The sequence below is a fragment of the Rhinolophus hipposideros genome (genome assembly GCF_964194185.1).
Source record: "Rhinolophus hipposideros genome assembly, chromosome: 12".
Taxonomy (NCBI): Eukaryota; Metazoa; Chordata; class Mammalia; order Chiroptera; family Rhinolophidae; genus Rhinolophus; species Rhinolophus hipposideros.
The window spans coordinates 24199447-24217859 of NC_138058.1; the positions used below are offsets into that span (position 1 = coordinate 24199447).

The 18413-nt window shown below is 46.2% G+C and overlaps 1 protein-coding gene across 2 annotated transcripts in view; it reads right to left on the minus strand.

Moving 5' to 3' along the window:
* Positions 1-18413, minus strand: part of TET3 (tet methylcytosine dioxygenase 3) — a 109972-nt gene that overhangs the window by 39573 nt on the left and 51986 nt on the right. For both annotated transcript variants that reach the window (XM_081068187.1, XM_081068188.1), the window contains exon 3: positions 12228-14367. In XM_081068187.1, the coding sequence (XP_080924313.1) occupies positions 12228-14367 (2140 nt within the window). The remainder of the gene's footprint in view (positions 1-12227; positions 14368-18413) is intronic.

Sequence of the window (18413 nt, forward strand, 5' to 3'; positions counted from 1 at the left end):
TCTTTGACGTGCTTGCCTTTGTTCAGTTTGCTGCATGCTCTACACTGGGAACACCAAGGAATGATCCCAACTTTCCCACAGACTGAATCTGTGGAAAGGATCCCTTCTGTATCTCTTATCTCCACTCTTATGATGTTCATTTCTATTTTCTTCCCCTGTTTTGGAGGGGCCTTTCATGCTTGTCCCCCTTCTTCACTGATTAGCTTTTTCTGTAACGCTGATTCTGCTTTTCACAGCTTGTAGTATAGTTGTAAGTGCTCTGTGCAATGGCATGCTTCTTCTGGAATTTAATCCATACTTCTTGTGGCTTCTCTGTAACTTCATTCTAAAGCCCCATCTTTGCTTTCTGGTTTCACTGTGAACATTTTATTCAACTTCCTTGAAGATATAAATGAGTTGTTCCAACTCCTCTTGTCTTTCCTAATATAAATCTTCATTCTGAATGTTCTAATAACCCCTATACTTTCCACTCAGAATTTGAATGGATTGTGTGACGGATTTTTTGTTTGCTTGCTTGTTAATTTTTCAATGAAGGAAGTTTATCTCCAGGATTTCTCCTGCTTGACACTATTGACATTTTGGACTGGATGAGTCTTTACTGTGGGGGCTGTCCCATGCACTGTTGAAGGCTTAGCCACATCCCTGGCCTTTACCCACTAGATGCCAGTAGTACCACACCAATTGTGACAACGAAAAATGCCCTCAGACATTGTCAACATCCCCTGGGGAAAAGTGATAAAATAATTCCCAACTGAAAGCCAAGGGTCTAGACTCATTTGCCCCCAAAACAGAAAGGGTAGAATCTCCTTACTCCTCTCTATCTGGACATTGTCTTCTCTTAGAAATTAAGCCAGAGAATTGGGTGTTACAGAGGTTTCAAATTATTAGTTCAAATGTTCAGTAACCTGAAGGGGGATGGGAGTAATTGAAGCTGGCTGTGGACAGCTGCAACTGGGAAATTTCATCTCTGTGCTCTCTGGTTGTTGGGGCCAACACCTCTAAATTTGAGTGTTGAGAGTTGGGTTGTGCTGTCTTGAATCTGGGATTCTCATTTGTTCCCTCATATGGGAGTGAAGTGGTTACTCTGATAAGACATCAAGTTAAAATAAAACCGGACGGTTTGCAGGACTTTTGTCTGGTGGTTCAGCAAGTATTTCTCTCTGCACAATGGCCTTTGTTTGATACCGCTGGCCCTTGGCTACAAAGCTGGCTCCTAGGATATGTCTTTCCATCTGTCCAGCCAACCGTCCACACCCCACACCTTATCCCCATCAGAAGCTGGAGCAGAGAGGAAAAGGGAGACTTTGCATTCTCAACTTTCCAAAGAGCATGCCTTCTAGGTGGGTGGTCTCTAACCCATCTCTCCAAGTTGTGTGGTCCCTCTGAGTCTCCACTAATGCTTTTCCCAGTACTGAGAGTTATATATATAACCCATGTCATCCTTTATTTTAATTCAAATTGACCTTAAACTGGCAGACAGCCCTTGTAATTCATGTTTTAAGACAGGATATTTCAAATTTCAGTTGATGAAATTTCTCCTGTATTTTTTTTTATAGAAGCCTCAGTTTTGCCCATATGCCAGGGTGCTTATTTATTTCTTATTGACTATTTATTTCTTATCTATACTTTACATCCCCATGACTATTTTGTAACTACCAATTTGTACTCCTTACTCCCTTCCCCCTTATCACCCGTCCCTGCAACCCCCCTCCCATCTGGCAACAATCGAAATATTCTCTGTATGTGTGAGTTTGTTTCTTCATTTATTTTGTTCTTTAAATTTGACATATAAGTGAAATCACATGGCATTTGTCTTTCTTTGTGTGACTTACTCCACTTAGCATACCACCAAGGTTCATCCATGTTGTTGCAGATGGCAAGATTTAATTCTTTTTTATGGCTGAGTAATATTCCACTGTATATATGTACCACCTCTTCTTGATCCATTCACTCATTAAAGGACACCCAGGCTGCCTCCATATTTTGGCTATTGTAAACAATGCTGCAATAAACATTGGACGCACATGTCTCTTTGAAATAGTGTTTTGGGTTTCTTCAGATAAATACCCAGTAGTGGGATCACTGGGTCCTCCTTTGTCTCTTGTTAATAGCCTTTGTTTTAAAGTCTGTCTTTGTTTAAAGTCTGTCTTGTCCGGTACAAGTATTGCTACACCAGATTTTTGTTTCCATTTTCATGAAATGTCTTTTTCAATCCCCTTACTTGCAGTCTGTATGTGTCTTTCAATCTGAAGTGAGTTTCTGTGGGCAGCATATGTAAGGGTCTGGTTTTCCTATCCAGCCATCCTATCTTTTGATTGGAGCATTTCATACATCTACATTGAAAGAAAATGTTGATAGATATGTAGTTATTGCCACTTTATTATTCACATTTATCTTTTTTCCCTCCTTCTTAAAGAAGTCCCTTTAACATTCCTTGTAATACTGGTTTGGAGTTGATGAACTCCTTTAGCTTTTTCTTGTCTGAGAAGCTCTTTACCTCTGTGATTCTAAATACCGTGTTTCCCTGAAAATAAGACCTAACCGGACAATCAGCTCTAATGCGTCTTTTGGAGCAAAAATTACTATAAGACCTGGAAGTATATTAATTATATTATATATTATATTATATATTATATTATACTATACTATATTATATTATATTAATATAAGACTAATATAAATATAGTAAAATAAGACCGGGTCTTATATTAATTGTTGCTCCAAAAGACTCATTAGAGCTGATTGTCCAGCTAGGTCTCATTTTCAGGGAAACACAGTATAAGTCTTGCTGGGTAGAGTAATCTTGGTTGTACTTGGTTGTTCTTTTCATCACTTTGAATATTTCCTGCCATTACCTTCTGTTGAGAAATCAGCTGACAGTCTATGGGAACTCCCTTCTAGATAACTAACTGCTTTTCTTTTGCTGCTTTTAAGATTCTCTTTTTGTCTTTGTCTTTAACCTTTGGCATTTAAATTATAATGTGTCTCTTTGGGTTCATCTTGTTTGGGACTCTCTGCTCTTCCTGGGCTTGTATGTCTATTTCCTTTGCCAGGTTAGGGGAAGGTTTCCATCATTATTTCTTTACTACGTTTTCAATTCCTTGCTCTCTCTCTTCTCCTTCTGGTACCCCAATAATGTGAATGTTGGTACTCTTGTCTCAGAGGCCCCTTAAACTATCCACATTTTTTTTTTTTTGGATTCTTTTTTCTTTTTGCTCTTCAGCTTGGGTGTTTTCTGCTATCTCATCTCCTAAATCGCTGGTTCAAAAGTGTTTCATCTACTGTACTGTAGATTCCCTCTAATGTAGTCTTTATTTCAGTTATTGTATTCTTCATTTCTGACTGGCTCTTTTTTGTTTTCTATCTCCATTTTTATGTTTCCTATCTCTTTGTTGAAGTTCTCCCTGAGATCACTGAGCATCCTTATAACCAGTGTTTTGAACTCTACGTCTGGTAGGTTGCTTGTCTCCATTTTGTTTAGTTCTTTTTCTGGATTTTTGTTCTGTTCTCTGATTTGGCACGTTTCTTTGTCTCCCATTTTGGCTGCCTCCTTCTGTTTTTTTCTATGAATCAGGTAGAACTGCTTTGTTTCCCAGTGTTTAGTGTTACTATGTAGTAGGTGCCCTGTGGGGCCCAGGGGTTCAGTCTCCCTGGTCACCTGAGCCGGGTGCTCTAGGTATGTCCCTTGTGTGAGCTGTGTGTGCCCTCCTGTTATAGTTGAGCCTTAGTTGCTGTTTGCACGTCTGTAGGAGGGATTGACCCTTAGGCTGATTGGTTGTGAAGACTGGCCATGACTCATAGAGGAGTTGTTGTGCAAGAGCTGACCCTATGGAGCAGGATTTGCTTTAGCAGGGCTCTGGTGCCTGCCAAGTCTGCGCTTTGGATGTGTTCTGAGGAGAGAGCCTGGTGGTGCTCCAGCTTGGTCCAAAGCCAGCGACCAGGCATGCTGGCCTTAGGGCCTCCTCGGAGGGGCCCTGCCACAGGCCAAGTTCAGCTACAGCCTGTGCCCTGCCCAGGGCCACCTGGAATGAGCCACAAAGCCATTTGCAGATGTCTGCCACCGGGGCTGGGATTGAAGGCACTTGGGATAGGCCAAGCTGCAAACCATGGCTGGCACTGCCAAAGCCAGGTTTGGGGTTGCTCAGCAAGAGGTACGGGGCATGCTGAGGCCAGATGCTGTTAGTCTGCAGTTTGTGAATCTTTGAGAGGTTTTAGGAAATTCTGCAGCATGAGCCAAGGTCGTTTGTATGTAAAAGCCACTGGAAGAGGCTTGGGTAGGCCCACAAGTTGGGTGTGGCAGGGTCTCAGGGAATCACCAGGGTGGGGAGACCTGTGTTAGCCAGGTTGATGGAGATTCAGATACATCAGCCACCTGCGTATGCATGCCTGGAGGTGGGAGGGCCAACAAAGGAACAAGGCACCTGCCAGCACTTCTGTCTGGGAGAAAGCTGCCTCTCGAGCCCTTGCCCAGAAGTCAGACAATTCAGTTCCTCCCTGCGTGTCCCTGGCACATTTTGAGCTGCTGCCCCAGCGCTGGAGCTCAGAGCGAGTGATGCCTTCAGCGAATAAGTCTGTGCACCACGCACAGGCCATTTAACAGGAACACCTGGGACTTCAGCAGCTCTCCATCTCACTCAGCCACAATCTCCGCTGGTTTTCACAGCCAAAAGTTGTGGGACTTCTCTTTGTGACACTGGAACCTTGGCTGGGGAGTCTCGTGTGGGGCTGGAACCCCTCACTCCTCAGAGGGGAGCTCCATAGCTGAGATATCCCTCCCAATTTTTAACTTTCACACAAAGGTTTGAGACCAGCCCATTCCGTGTTCTCCATGTCTCAATGTGGCATCTTCTGTATGTCCTTAGTTGTAGGACTTCTATTCAGCTAGACTTCAGGCGATTCTCAATGATGGTTGTTCTGTAGTCAAGTTGTAATTCTGATGTGGTTGTGAGAGGATGCAAGAATAGCATTTACCTACTCCTCCATCTTGACTGGAAATCCTCTTCCTTATTTTTGTTTCATGGTTCCTTTCACTAAGTTTCAGGAAAGGGATATTTTGGTATCTTGTTAAGTCACCAGTTTTCCTTTTAGTCTCTGGTGTAATCTTTCTTCATCTTCCATAGAGGTAAAGTGACAGAGCAAGGAAACAGCTCAACAATTCTTAAAGAAAAATATGTTTCATGTCTCACTTTGAACTGTGGGAGCATAAGTGAAGTTTTTTTTTTTCCTAAAATACATGTAGAAAGCTCTGGGATAGAGCTTGGGAGGGCAAAATACAATTTTTAAGAAAATGCTGGTTATGTGGCTCCAGGTGCTTTTCTTCGCTCTGGGCACTTAATTTTATACTTTCCACTTCTGCAGTAGGCTGGGGAGAGACGGAAATGTATCCTTTCTGCTATCAGCAAGAGATACTGCACACAAGAGACTACTCCTTACTGCCTAACCGAAAGAGGGACCCTTAATTTCTAAATGCACCTTCCACCTTTCCCTCTCTCTCTACACGGAGACTAGGGCACCCACAGTTTATCGGGGGGGATCTCATGGCCAGGTGTACATATAGGCTGAGGAATTTCTTTTCTTTTTTTTCTTTTTTGGAATTTCTTTTCTTTATAACACTGATACAGGGAGATGGTTGATAACATACAATACATAGGTGTCAAGATCACACAAAGCTTTTATAGTAGCTATCTTCTTTTTCCAAACAATCCTATATAATGCCTAGGTTTCCTGATGCAATTTTTGTGAACTTAAAGCTGAACAGCTTAGCTTATGTAACTAATTAGATTGTACTTTATGACAACCAGTGGCTGCTAGCACAATACCTCCAGGCAGCCACAAATCTATGTGGAGAACAGGCAGATGTTTGGGTCCCACCCTGGATCAGGTGTGCCGGATGAACATTTTTGAACTAAAATCTCAGGTCAGTTGCCTATGAATTCATGGGCAGCATACTGGGCCTGCTGGTAGTAGACAGAAATCCTTTATAACAATGGGCACATTCACTGATGACAACAATTAAAGGTAAAGGAATCATTCCTAAACTGATCGGATGTCTTTGGAGAGTTTAAATGCGGAGGTAGAATACGGTTGACCAGTTAACTAAAGAATATGTAGCGCACTTACCATACACTCAGCACCAATCTAGATGCTTTAGCAATACAACATTAAGTCCCAATTTTTAAAGAACCTGGGATTTAATTGAAAAGACTAATGTACATGCAATATATAATGTAAGACAAAGAAGAATCCAGCATTAAATCTTGACCCTTCTTCAGTACTGGTGCTGTTAACTTTCTCAACCTCCCAAACTATCTGTTGGTTCTTTAACCTATCCTCAACTTCTTTCCACATCTCTTCCACACCTCTTTCATCGCTTCCTGTTTGAGATGCTCTCCCCTAAATGTTAGTATCTTCCATTCTCAGGTCTCTTCTTGAGCTATATATTTGTCCTGGTGAAATGACCCTGACTGAAACTTCAACTGCCATCAGTTTTCTGAAGAACCTCCAATGCACAGACAGATCCATCCAGAAACACACTTCCAGACATCTCCGAGGCTGCAGGTCCAAACTTGTTTCCCTCCCAGTATTTCAAATCTTGGTGACTGGCAACACCATTCCACGCAATCATCTAACCTGGAACCTCGGGAGTTACCTGTGACTGCTTCTTTCTCCTTCCTCCCAAATCCACCTGGTCACCAAATCAGTTCGTTCTTTTTCTTATTCTTTCTCTTTTCCACCCCCTTGTCTCCTCCCTCCTACTCAATGTCCATGTTAGTTCAGGCACCCATTATTTCTTGTCTGAACTACACTTGAGCTTGGAAACTGGTTTTTCTGCCTTTGGTACCATCCCTGCTTACCTTGAAACTTTCCTCTCTAATCACTCCCAGTCTTTTATCTAACACACCAGTCACTCTGGAACGACTTGTATTTCCCTGTTTTCTCATCTCCACATCTTAATGTGGACGCCCTTGCTTGGAACACTCTATCATCTCCCTCTTAATCTATTAAATTTCTACTTATCCTTTAAAACTCAGATCAGACATCATCTCCTCGAAGGAGTTCTTTCTGATACCCGCCTACCCAGAGTCAGATTCCCCACCTTCATACTGATGTCCAAATATCCTATCGCTTAAAAAAAAAATTTAAAAGATGAAGTTCCTCTTCAGCTCAAACTGAATATGGGGGGAATACATTCTCATAGAAACTGTAGGAAGCAGACTTTACATGAGTGTAAAAAGAGATGAGTATCTGTGCCCCCCCACCTTCAGAACCATGGTCCATATGGAAGTGACCCAGTGGACCCCACTGTTAACCACAGTTGCTGGAATATCCCTCCTTCACCCAAACTTTTACTATGTCCTAGGCAAAGGAGATGTTTTTCTTGTATTGGTCTTTACATACTTTTTTTTTTTTTTTTTTTAGGGCAGGACGATCAACTAGTTAAAAATACAGAATTTCTATGAAGGCAACCCCTAACATCTTTGTCTCCCAATCTGCTTTTGTTATGGTTTAATGTCTCCAGCTGCCTGTAGACCGTGCCTCAGAGACATGAAGACAAGACTTAAAAATTAACACAGACCTGTTTCTTTATCTATAAAACGATAAGCAGATGGTCTCAAGGATGCTTTTCTCACTAAAACATCATCTGGACTCATTCCCTGTCCTAAACTGGCTCTCCTTGTGAACTTCCCCATTTCTGAGAACAGATAAAATACAGGAGGGCCTAGCCCACAGTTCCCGTAACTCACTGTCCTGTCTCTGACCGTGATTTTAGGACGGTTAAGGCGTAGCTGGCAAGATTGCCAATGTGTGCCTCTGAACATTAGAAATATATCAATATTCTCTTCCTCTAATAATTCAATACAGAACTTCAATTTGTACTAAGTTTTCTCAAACTTGTACATGTCGTACTACCTTTTGGAGTCAAACATTTCCTTTCATGTCTTTTAAATTTATTTCTTTTAAGCCTCAAAGGGTGCCTTTAATTCTAGTATTTCCAGATACAGAGAACAAGTTCATATGAATTCCATCAATACCTTCAGAAACCCATGGTCTTTATACAAGGATAAAACAGTGCTCTGGGTGTTTGGGGTTTTTTGTATGTTTTTGTTTTTTACCTGGTGATGCCTATATTGGCCAAAATTGCTTATTTGGCAAAAATCATCACAGAGCTTGAATATTATGTCTCTTTTGCTATGCTATACAACATTTCTATGCTTTTATAAAGTTGTTTCTCTACCATGTTTCCCCCAAAATAAGACCTAGGGGCCGGCCCGGTGGCTCAGGCAGTTGGAGCTCCGTGCTCCTAACTCCACAGGCTGCCGGTTTGATTCCCACATGGGCCAGTGGGCTCTCAACCACAAGGTTGCTGGTTCAATTCCTCAATCCCGCAAGGGATGGTGGGCTCCGCCCCCTGAAACTAAGATTGAACATGGCACCTTGAGCTGAGCTGCCTCCCGATGGCTCAGTTGGTTGGAACGCGTCCTTTCAACCACAAGGTTGATGGTTTGACTCCCACAAGGGATGGTGGGCTGTGCCAACTAGCAGCGGCAACTGGACCTGGAGCTGAGCTGCGCCCTCCACAACTAAGACTGAAAGGACAACAACTTGAAGCTGAACGGCACCCTCCACAACTAAGATTGAAAGGACAACAACTTCACTTGGAAAAAAAGTCCTGGAAGTACACACTGTTCCCCAATAAAGTCCTGTTCCCCTTCCCCAATAAACTCTTTTAAAAAATAAATAAATAAGACCTAGCTGGACCATCAGCTCTAATGCAAAAATTAACATAAGACCCCGTCTTATTTTACTATAAGATGGGGTCTTTATATAATATAAGACTGGGTCTTATATTAATTTTTGCTCCAAAAGACACATTGGAACTGATGGTCCGGTTAGGTCTTATTTTCAGGGAAACACGGTAGTACTTAATTATCAATCATTTATTATGAGCACTTAACGGCGTCTCCAAATTTTACTATCACATCTACAGAAATTCTTCCTTACAGTGACATGCAATCTGCACCCCTCTACCTACCACAGCTGAGGGGTGAATTTCTGGAATAGGAGATGGTTCCCATCCAACATGAATCCCAGAGTGAGCAGCTTTATTTCTAACCCTTGTCCTGAGCTTGAGTTCACAAAGATAATTCTCCCGTGGCAGCTGACGGAAGCACCTGTCCAGATGTGGGGACCAGACGTTTCTGGAGAACAGGATGGCTCTCCCTCACGTAAACCTCAGCACCTCGAAAAACTGTTTTCCAGTGAATCCCTTCCTCTTTGGCTCTCTTCATTCCTAATACCACTGTTTGAGTTAGGAGTCATTTCTCAACTAAACAATCTCAATCACTGTGTGACATGGGTTGAGTCCAACTGCCTAGCTGTATGACCCGGGTAGGTTACTTACTGTCACTTTGCTTTCCTCACCATCATTCCTTATGTAACTACAGTACTGACAGCACCCAGCTCATATAGATGTTATGAGCATTGAATGAGGTGGGGACTGTACAGTACTTGGCACCATGCCTGGAGTAGAGCAAGGTTTCATAAATATTATTATTATCAATAGCTTCCTAACCGGTCTCTTGCCACCCCTCTTCACCAATCCATCTTCCATGTGATTTCTAAGATGTACTTTCAAAATTATTTCTTGATTATAAAATACCTATTTCATTACAGAAAATTCAGAAAACCTATGAGGGAAAAGTCACCCATAGTCTGACCATAGAAACCACCGTTGATATATTTTGTGCTGGAACTCTCCTCTCCCCTAATCTCTTCCCAGTGGCCCTGCCCATGCCCATTTGCCAAAGCAACAGCTCCCAGCATTGCACCTGCCGGGTTTCTCTGGTGCTGGCAGTCTACAGCCTGCACTCTTGCTCACTACCTTCCAGCCGAGACCTGTCTTCTGGTCCAAGGAACGCAGGAGAACACTGAGGTCCACCCCTGTGCTATGGTCTTACATCCTGCTAGCTTGCTCCTTGCTGCCCCTAAGACGGCTCATGCCTTCCACAGCCCGGAATTCCTGCTCGTCTCTCCCCATCTGTGTTCACTACATTTTTCAAGACCCAGCTCTGAAAGAGTTTGTTAAATAAAATATTACCCTCCATAATGACAACCAAGCCTGGTGTTTCAGAGCACTCTTAACAGTTTAGCCACTGCCCTATGCCAGCACAGGAACCTGCTGAATGCGTGACTGAATATTTTATTGTTTATAGTACCTCTTCAAACAAACCACAGGGTCCTTCAGAGATGAACTATTTCTCTTGATTTTTATTCTTATTGGTAGTTAGCACAGAGCTAGGTAATCAATAAATGATTGATGAGTCCAGTTAACAGCCAACACTTTTCTTCCTTTATCAGATGTATGTTTTCCCTTCTTTTTCTTGTCTTACTGCATTCAATGTGCTTCATAACAGCTAACACCCTCTGTGCTTACTGTGTGCCAGGTGGAGTTCTAAGTGCTTCACACATAGGAACTAATTTAATCTTCACAACAGCCCTGGAAAGCGGGTACTACTACCATTTTCATTTTATACACGAGGAAGTGATAGAATTAGAATTCAAATAAAAAAACTTGTTTGCTCAAGCACAATATCCACATAATTGAATAAACAATTAAAATATTTATGAAGGCTCAACTATGTCCTAAGCACTGGGTAAAGATGCTTCCCACCCTGAAGGAGGGGGAGAAACACCTAACACGAGGCAAATAGGGTAGATACCTATAAACACAGAGAGAAAATGGTAAAAGGGGCCCAATTCCTATGATCAGAACAAGCCTCTCCCAAATGCTGGGAAGTAAGGGGCCCTCAAAGTCATATCATAGTCCAGTAATAAACAGTGTTAGCACTCGGTGGGAACCACAATCCCGGAGCACATCTGTGAGCATTTGGCAGAACCCCGCACATCTGTTCATGCCTGGAGAGAAGCCTGGGGCCAACGCTTCCCTGCTCCCCAAGTGATTCCTTGTCACTGACCCTTATGCTCTGTACCCCAGGAGTCCGGGGTGGTTGGGTGGGGCAGGACAGCCCACCTCCTCCTCACTGACAAGGACACGGCATCCCAACAAGTCACACAATTGACTTGATATCAATGGCTTTTAACATGGAAGACAGCCTTTTGGTAGGACCTGTCGTGTGTCCCAAAATCAGAAGAATTCAACATAGTCACCATCAGCATCAACATCTGAAACATATGTATCTTTTAGGCAACACCATAAATACCAGAGAGCCCGGAGTCTAGAGTGGGATCAGGAGCCCAAGTATCAGCGACCCCCACCTCCCGGCCCGAGATAGCCGAAGTCCATGGAAACAGTTCTCACAGGCCTGTGTCTGCTTTGACTCCAGAAAGCAAGAGACGGACCCGAATCCTCCGTGATCTCACCTATACCACACCTGGATGCTGACTACGCCCAAAGCCCTAACCCCGATGTCCAGTTTCTCGGCCCCTCCAATCTCAGCTTGTCCAAACAGACCTCATCACGCCTCCTCCCAGTCTGTGCACTCAGTGTCCCCACCACCAAGGCAGGGATAAGCTGTCCTCATCCCCACACACCCTCTTCCTCAGAGGCCCTCAAACCCACTCACTCTGCGCCTCTCACCCACCCACCCTTTCAGTCCAGACCCTTGTGATTTCTTGTGTGGCTCAAGACACCTTTCTTACCGCTCTCCCCACCCATCTTGCCTCTCCACCACAGGCCAGTATACGCTTTCAGAAGCACAAGGTGACAGGTCATTACTCGCCTTCAAAGCCCCAGGCGCACCTATGACCTATGAGATCAAGTCAAACTCCCAATCTCGGCTCGCTGGGCTCTGCAAGACTTGATCCCTGCATGCCTCTCAGGCCACCTTTTGTTCATCCCCACAAAACCCCTCCCTTTCTGTTCCCCCCAGACCAAGAACAGTCCAAATAAGCCCCACCGTCTCACAGCCACCAAGCTCAAACCTCAGGACAAGCACCACCTCCCACAGGAAGGCCTCTAAGATGCCATCACCTCAATCTGTGCAACAAAGCACCTGTGCCCACCTCCACTGACATGCCATGTACCACATGGCATCAGCATCAGCTCCCCTAAATGTCTTTTCCTCTGGCCTGTGAGCTCGTTTCTGGGGCCCCAAACCCCCGAGTGGTAGCTGGCACGCAATAACTGCCAGATGAAAGAGAGCCTAGAAACCCAAGCCTGCCAGACCACATCCCTTTGCCCTTCCCCAACACCCAGGAGGAATTACCAACGCAGTCGCAGGTGGGGAACTCGGCCTGGGCTCTCTTGGCAGGTGTGTCCAGCAGACTCTTGGTGGGTGTGTCCAGGTACTTAAGAGGGGACTCCAGGAAGCCGCTGAGCGTGGGTGTGAGTGGATGCTCGGCCTTGGTGGGTGTGGCCTCCTGGCCCCCCTCTTCTGAATGGAAGCAGGTGGTTGAGAGCACAGTCACCGCCCCGGAAGATTCGATCTTGATTTGCTTGGGGGAGCGGGTGGCAAAAGGGCTCTCGGGGGCTGGGAGACACGTTGGCTGGTTCTCGGGATCCTGAATGGGAACAGACGGGGGGCCGGGAAGCCCAAAGCTATCCCCAAATTCAGCCTCAAACTGCCGAATGAGCTCTTCCAGCTTGTCATCGGCGGGGGGAAGAGGGCCAGTGGAGCCTGGCTGCAGGGTTGCCATGGGGCTGGGGGACCTCATTTCCTGAGTAGGGGGCAGCAGGCTGTCCCCGGAGGGACTAGGTGCAAATAGCGCAAGAGAAGGTTCTGGGGGCAGGGGAACAGCAGAGCCCTGTGAGGCGGGGACAGGGAGAGGTGGATGTGCCTGCGTATCCTCAGAGGCTGGGGACCTCAGCCCTTCCAGGACGATTTGCCTCACAGGCGGGAAGAGAGGCTGTGCTTCCCGCGGCCTGGACTTCTTGATCTGAATGGGCTTCCGGACACTGGGCTTGATCCCAGGAGCAACTTTCTCAGTTCCCAGGGGACCTCCAACTGGTGTCAGGGGCTTCTTTTTCTTCTCCTTGGGCAGTCTGTCTGGAGGCCGTGGCACAGGCGAGCTTGATGGTGCCCACCAGCTGGGAGCAGGAGGTTCCACGGCAGCAGGAAAGGAGGCATCGTGGGCCTGGTCCAGGAAGAGACTGCGCTTATGGTGGAGGTGCTGCTGCAGGGCGGTCTGGGCCTTCTGGTGGGTGTCAGGCTCAGAGGATGGTGTAGGAGCCTCCCTCTGGAGAATGGGGGATGGGGATGGAGCTGGGGCTGGGGAGGAAGAGGGCACCTCAACCTTGATCTTGGGCTTGGTGGGCAGGGCCTCGGGTCGCTTGAATACTGACTGGATGTAATCACTGGCACTGCCCAACAACTGCTCCAGTTCAGCCATGGGGTCCGGGCTTGGGCGGGGCATGGGCCAAGAGCTCCGGGGTGTTGCTGGTCGGGTGTCAGTGCCCCATGATTCAGGAAACTCTGTTCTAGGAGTTGCTGGAGGGAAGGCAGGGCTCTCAGGAGCAAAGGATGAGTGCTCTTCAGCAGGGACCACAGGCCACGAGGGGGCCCGGAGGTAGGACTGGGGAGATCTGAAAGGGGCGGGAGGGGACAAGGCCTCAGGAAGGGGGCAAGAAGCCTGGGAGGTGGAGTGAGAAGGCTGGGGGAGGGCAGAGGAGAGCTGTGTGAGGGCTTCAATGGCGATGGCGGTCTGCAGGCTGATGTTTTTCTCCTTGGCGATACTCAGGGCACTCTGCGACAGAGGCAGACCCTCTGGGGGAGGTACCTGGGGGGCCTCGGAGCTGAGGCGTGGCCTCGTGCTTGGTGCTGGGAGGCCAGCCTCACCTGGAGGCAGAGTCCCTGGGAGCCTGGCCCGCTGCTCCCCTCCCTCCACGACCACAGACTTGATCTTCCCCTCCAGCCACTCGAGGTAGTCAGGGCATTCTGGGCCATCGCAGTTGCAGTTGGGTGGTTTCATGCCATGCCGAGCGAGGGCCAGGGCTGTCTGCAGCGTGTCAAGGTCTTCACTGCCAGCAGAGCAGCTCTCGGGCCCTGACCCGGGTCCCCTGCTGTTGTTCCCAGCCTCGCGACTCATCTCACGGTTGAAGGTTTCATAGAGCCGGGTGCTAAGGGCCCCATAAGAGGATACAGCTTCGGCCACAGCCGAAAAGGCCACCAGATCGTGGGCATCTTCCAGGCGAGCAGTGTGGGCTGGGCCTGGGGTAGCGTCCCAGTCGGGCTTCTGGTCTACTCGCCAAGGACCCCCAGCCCCCAGCAGGCTGGGTCCAGCGGGTTCTCTAGCACCATTGACCGGCGCCCCTGAGGCGCTTAGCTGCCTTGAGTCCCCATGGTACACTGGCCCTGAGTCCATCTGACCTGGAACAGGTCCATCAACTGGGCTGAGCTCTGAGCCTGTCTGAAGAGAGAAAGAAAGAGAGAGAGAAAAAAAAAATAAGGAAAAAGATGAGCCATAGTATTTGAAAAGCTTGTCCTACCCTGAAGCCTGCTTTTCTTGTAAACCCTCTCTGTTTCTGATAGCTTGAACCTCAGCTCACCTTCCCACATCTCCTTTCTCAGCTAGCTGTACTGGCAGAAATGGAAGGCAGATCTTTAAGAGCCCCTAATTCTCAATGATGCGCGTAAGTTTTAGAGCCTCAGATCCGGCACACTGATGAGACTCCCCTGAAACTAAGTATTTGTTAAAGATGCACAGAAGGCCTATCACTCGCAATGACCAAGGGGCCACCAGGCCCACACCGATTTTGTTTTTTTGTCAAGGGGAAAAGAAAGCTACCCGAGTACACCAGGTAACAAAGTGCCCTAAGTGTGAAGTATGTGTAAGGAATGAGCAGCTTTGATTAACAAATTCAGCTGAGACAAAGGGTCAGCTATAGCTTCTCAGTGGAAAGGAACCCACATTTCTTTTCTGTGTCTGTTACTGTCTTCACTTAAACCCAGGCTGAGTTCAGAGTCTGGGACAAGAGGACATTCCCACTCCCAGCCCCAGGCCTGAGGGAAACACTGATGATTTGATACAGCATCTGTTTAGCCCCATGCTGAGCCAGTCATGCCTATGACAAGCCGGTTACTGCTTGGAAGAAGATCCAGGCCTCTCCCTAAGCCCCGGAAGCACCATTACACAGCTGACATCCACCAAAGCACAGAGCAGGGGAGGGCACAAGAGGAAGGGGACCAGGGGGCCCAGTCTAGCAAGTTGAAAGCTAATGCAAAGATGCAGAATTGAGTATTCAAGATTCATCCCTCTAGAAAGGAAAGCTCTTCCTTATTGTAGAATGCCAATTATATATATATACATGAAAAGAAATGACATATATAGAAGTCATCAGTAGATGCTACAACTAGTAGGTGAAAGCTTGCCAGGCACAGGATATACAGATACATGGTCCCAAAATGTGTCCTCCAAAGTTACCTAATTACAATAATAACTTCAGGGTGGAGAAATCTGGCACACACGTCCTTTACCAAATGATCAGTTATCATCACCATCAATGTCGGGACAAACCAACATCGTGTGCCTCTTGATATGATACAAGAAGAATATATCATCAGTCACACAGAAGTCCAGCCAAAACATACACCTGAACCTAATGATGAGGAAACAGCAGATAAACCCAAATTGAAGGACATGCCGGAAAGCACTTGGATTGCTCTCTTCAAAAAATTCAAAGGCAACTGGCCAAACGGCGGAGTAGGTAACCACTGTGCTTGCATCCTCTCAGGACCACATCAAAATTACAATTAAACTACAGAACAATTACTGAGAATCACCTGAAGTCTAGCTGAACAGAAGTCCTATAACTAGGAACATATAAAAGAAGCCATGTAGGACGGCCGGATGGCTCAGTTGGTGAGAGCGCGAGCTCTTAACAACAGGGTTGCCGGTTCTATTCCCACATGGGATGGTGAGCCGCGGCCCCTGTAACTAAGATTGAAAATGGTGACTGGACTTGGACCTGAGCTGCGCCCTCCACAAGTAGACTGAAGGGACAACAACTTGACTTGGAGCTGATGGGCCCTGAAAAAAACACACCGTTCCCCAATATTCCCCAACTTAAAAAAAAAAAAATTAAAAAAAAGAAGCCATCTAGAGACTGGTAAGAGGGGCACAGTTGAAGAAGGACTGGTCCCACACCCACGTGTGGCAGTTAAACATCAGGAGGGATATCTCAGTTGTGGAAGTCCCCCTAAGGAGCAAGGGGTCCCAGACCCACAACAGGCTCCTCAGCCCAGGATTCCAGAAGAGAAGTCCCCACAACTTCTGGCTGTGAAAACCAGTGGAGATTATGGGTGAGGGAGATAGAAGGCTGCTGAAGTTCCAGGCCTTCGTCTTAAAGGGCCTGTGCACGGACTTACTTGCTGATGACCTCACTCACTCTGAGCTCCAGTGCTGCAGCAGCAACTCCAAAGATGTCAGAGACAGACAGGGAGGAACTGAATTGTGTGGTTTCAGGGTAAGGACCAGAGGGGCAACTTTCTCCCAAACAGAAGTGCTGACAGAAGCCACTGTTCCTCTGTTGAGCCCTCCCCACTCCCAACATGCAGACTGAGTTTCCATCAACCTGGCTAACACTGTTTACCCCACCCTGGTGATTCCCTGAGATCTTGTCCCACCTAACTTTTGGGCCCACCCAAGCCTCTTCCAGTGGCTTTTCCATAAAAATGACCTGACTTGGCTCATGCTGTGGAATTTCCCAAAACCTCTCAAAGGTTCACAAACCACAAACAAGCAGCATCTGGCCTTGGTGTGCCCTGTACTTGTTAAGAAGCCCCAAGCCCAGCATCAGTAGCAGAAGGTCTCAGTTCACACCTCAGCCTCTCCCAGACACCTCCAAGCTCAGCCCTGGTGGTGGACATCTGTGGATGGCTTTGTAAATCATACCAAGTGGCCCCAGGCAGGGTACAAGCTGTGGCTGAACTTGGCATGTGGTGGGGCCCATCCCTGGAGGCCCTGGGATCAGCACCCTGGAGCACCATCAGGCTGCCTTTGTGGATGACACACCCAAAGGGCAGACTGAGCAGGCACCAGGGCCCTGCTAAAGCAAATCCTACTCCATAGGGTCAGCCTCTGCACAACAGCTCTTCCACTACAATCATGGCCAATCTTCACAACCAATCAGCCCAAGGGTCAATCCCTCCCACTGACATGCAAACAGCAACCAAGGCTCAACTACAACAGGAGAGCACACACAACCCACACAAGGGACCACCTAGTACACCTGGCTCAGGTGACCAGGAAGACTGCTCTACTGGCCCCACAGGTCACCTACTATATAAGGACACTCTAAAGACTGGGAGTCAAAGCAGTTCTATCTAATACCTAAAAACAAAGAGAGGGAGGCAGCCAAAATGGGGAGACAAAGAAACATGTGTCAAGTGAGAGAACAGAACAAAGCTCCAGAAAAGGAACTAAACAAAATGGAGACAAGCAACCTACCAGATGCAGAGTTCAAAACACTGGTTATGAGGATGCTCAATGATCTCAGGGAGAACTTCAACAAAGATAGGAAACATAAAAATGGAGATAGAAAACATAAACAAGAGCCAGTCAGAAATGAAGAATACAGCAACTGAAATAAACAATAGATTAGAGGGAATCAACAGTAGAGTAGATGAAGCAGAGTTTTGAATCAGTAATTTAGGAGATGAGGTAGCAGAAAACACCCAAGATGAAGAGCAAAAAGAAAAAAGAATCCAAAAAAATGAGGACCGTTTAAGGGGCCTCTGGGACAAGAGTACCAACATTCACATTATTGGGGTACCAGAAGGAGAAGAGAGAGAGCAAGGAATTGAAAACCTCATGAAGAAATAATGACAGAAACCTTCCCCTAACCTGGCAAAGGAAATAAGACATACAAGCCCAGGAAAATAGAGGTCCAAACAAGATAAACCCAAACAGGCCCACACCAAGACACATTATAATTTAAACGCCAAAGTTAAAGACAAAGACAAAAAGAGAATCTTAAAAACAGCAAAAGAAAAGCAGTTAGTTATCTACAAGGGAGCTCCCATGGACTGTCAGGTGATTTATCAAATAGAAACTTTGCAGGCCAGAAGGGATTGGCAGGAAATATTCAAATTGATGAAAAGTAAGGACCTACAACCAAGATTAGTCTACCCAGGAAGGCTAATCATTTAGCATCAAAAGACAGATAAAGAGCATACAAGACAAGAAAAACCTAAAGGAATACATCACCACCAAACCAGTATTACAAGAAATAAAGGGACTTCTTTAAGAAGAAGAAAAAAAAGATAAAAAAATATGAATAAAATGGCAATAACTACATTTTTATTTCTTTCGATGTAAATAACTACAACAATTTCTTTCAATATAGACTGGTTAAATGCTCCAATCAAAAGACATAGTATGGGGCCGGCCCAGTGGCTCAGGCGGTTAGAGCTCCGTGCTCCTAACTCCGAAGGCTGCCGATTTGATTCCCACAT